Consider the following 1,193-nt stretch of genomic DNA (forward strand, 5'->3'; position numbering starts at 1 on the left):
CACCCCTGTGCCTGCCAGTCAGGGGACGTGCCACACGCTTTCTGCCACCATGCAGGGATCGCTGGGTGTCGGTGTGAGGGGACCACCAGGACAGGACGGGCCTCCGGGTTTGAAGGTAACCCCTGTCCCCATTGCACCCTGGCTCTCACCATGTCCCCAGTGCCCAGGCGCTGCCCTGACTTGGCTGGCCGAGGGAGAAGCATGCTCCTGAGGGGCTGTTTTCATGGGCCCCATCTTTTTGCTCCCTGCTCCAGGGTGACATCGGCTTGCCAGGACTACCAGGACCCCCAGGCTTAGCAGGCATCGCTGGGACGCCAGGACAGCCGGGCCTGAGAGGGGACAATGGGCAGCCTGGCCCGCCAGGTCCCCCAGGAGAGAGGGTAAAGGCTACGGCCAGCACTTGGCCTCACTGGTCCCGGTGACCCTGGACCCTTGAGCAGTGTCAGTGGGGTCCCTGCAAGCCCCACTGCCTCCCAGCCGCAGTCCCTGCCCTCTCACCAGTGTTTCTCTGGCAGGGTTTGATCGGCTTTCCCGGGAGGGATGGCACCTCCGGACCACCAGGACCCGCAGGACCCCCAGGGCCGGCTGTGAGTATGGGTCTCCAGTGCTGCAGCATTCCCGGGGGTGCAGGCTCTGCCCTGGCTCCCCCGCTCGGGAGGGTGACGAGGGACCCACCCTGCACCTTCCCGGCCCCTGGGGCTAGGGGTTGCTGGGGGGTCCAGCGCAGGGGCGGGACCCGCTGTGGGAGCCCCAGGGGTGCTTTGCAGGGCACCTGACATCACCTTCCTCCTGTAGCTCACTCATCCCTCTCCTTTCTTTTAGGGCATGCAAGGGGCCTCTGGCCTGAAGGGTGACAAGGTAAGATGGGGGGCAGCCCTATAGCATGAGGGATGTGGGGCTGCTCCTCTCGTGGGGTGTCCCTGCTGCAGCCACCTCCTGGGGGATGCTGAGCCCACTCTGGATGGTGGCACATGGGAGCCTGCTCTGCGCCAGGCACCCGGGGAGTTGGTGGGGACCGTGGGGTGTCCCCTGGCGTGGCAGGGGACATGGCGTGGCTGGGAGGAGTGGTGAACAGCAAAGACAGGGATGAGCTCTTGCCTTCCACCTGGCAGGGTGCTCCGGGGGCTGGGCTGCCGGGAGCCAGAGGCGAGCGCGGAGACCCAGGACCACGGGTAGGTACTGCCATGGGCCCC

At 66.8% G+C, this 1,193-nt stretch overlaps 2 protein-coding genes across 2 annotated transcripts in view; both read left to right on the forward strand.

Moving 5' to 3' along the window:
* LOC103914402 (collagen alpha-1(XXIII) chain-like) overlaps positions 1-422 on the forward strand; it is a gene marked incomplete at its 5' end in the record, with an annotated part of 4,120 nt that extends 3,698 nt beyond the window's left edge. The window contains one exon of the mRNA XM_009321040.1: positions 255-422. Within this exon, the coding sequence (XP_009319315.1) occupies positions 255-422 (168 nt within the window). The remainder of the gene's footprint in view (positions 1-254) is intronic.
* Positions 423-1,046: 624 nt separating this feature from the next.
* LOC103914403 (collagen alpha-1(VII) chain-like) overlaps positions 1,047-1,193 on the forward strand; it is a 5,111-nt gene continuing 4,964 nt past the window's right edge. The window contains exon 1 of the mRNA XM_009321041.1: positions 1,047-1,172. Coding sequence (XP_009319316.1) covers positions 1,047-1,172 — 126 coding nt within the window. The remainder of the gene's footprint in view (positions 1,173-1,193) is intronic.

Source organism: Pygoscelis adeliae, unplaced genomic scaffold (assembly GCF_000699105.1).
Source record: "Pygoscelis adeliae isolate BGI_AS28 unplaced genomic scaffold, ASM69910v1 Scaffold453, whole genome shotgun sequence".
Classification (NCBI taxonomy): domain Eukaryota; kingdom Metazoa; phylum Chordata; class Aves; order Sphenisciformes; family Spheniscidae; genus Pygoscelis; species Pygoscelis adeliae.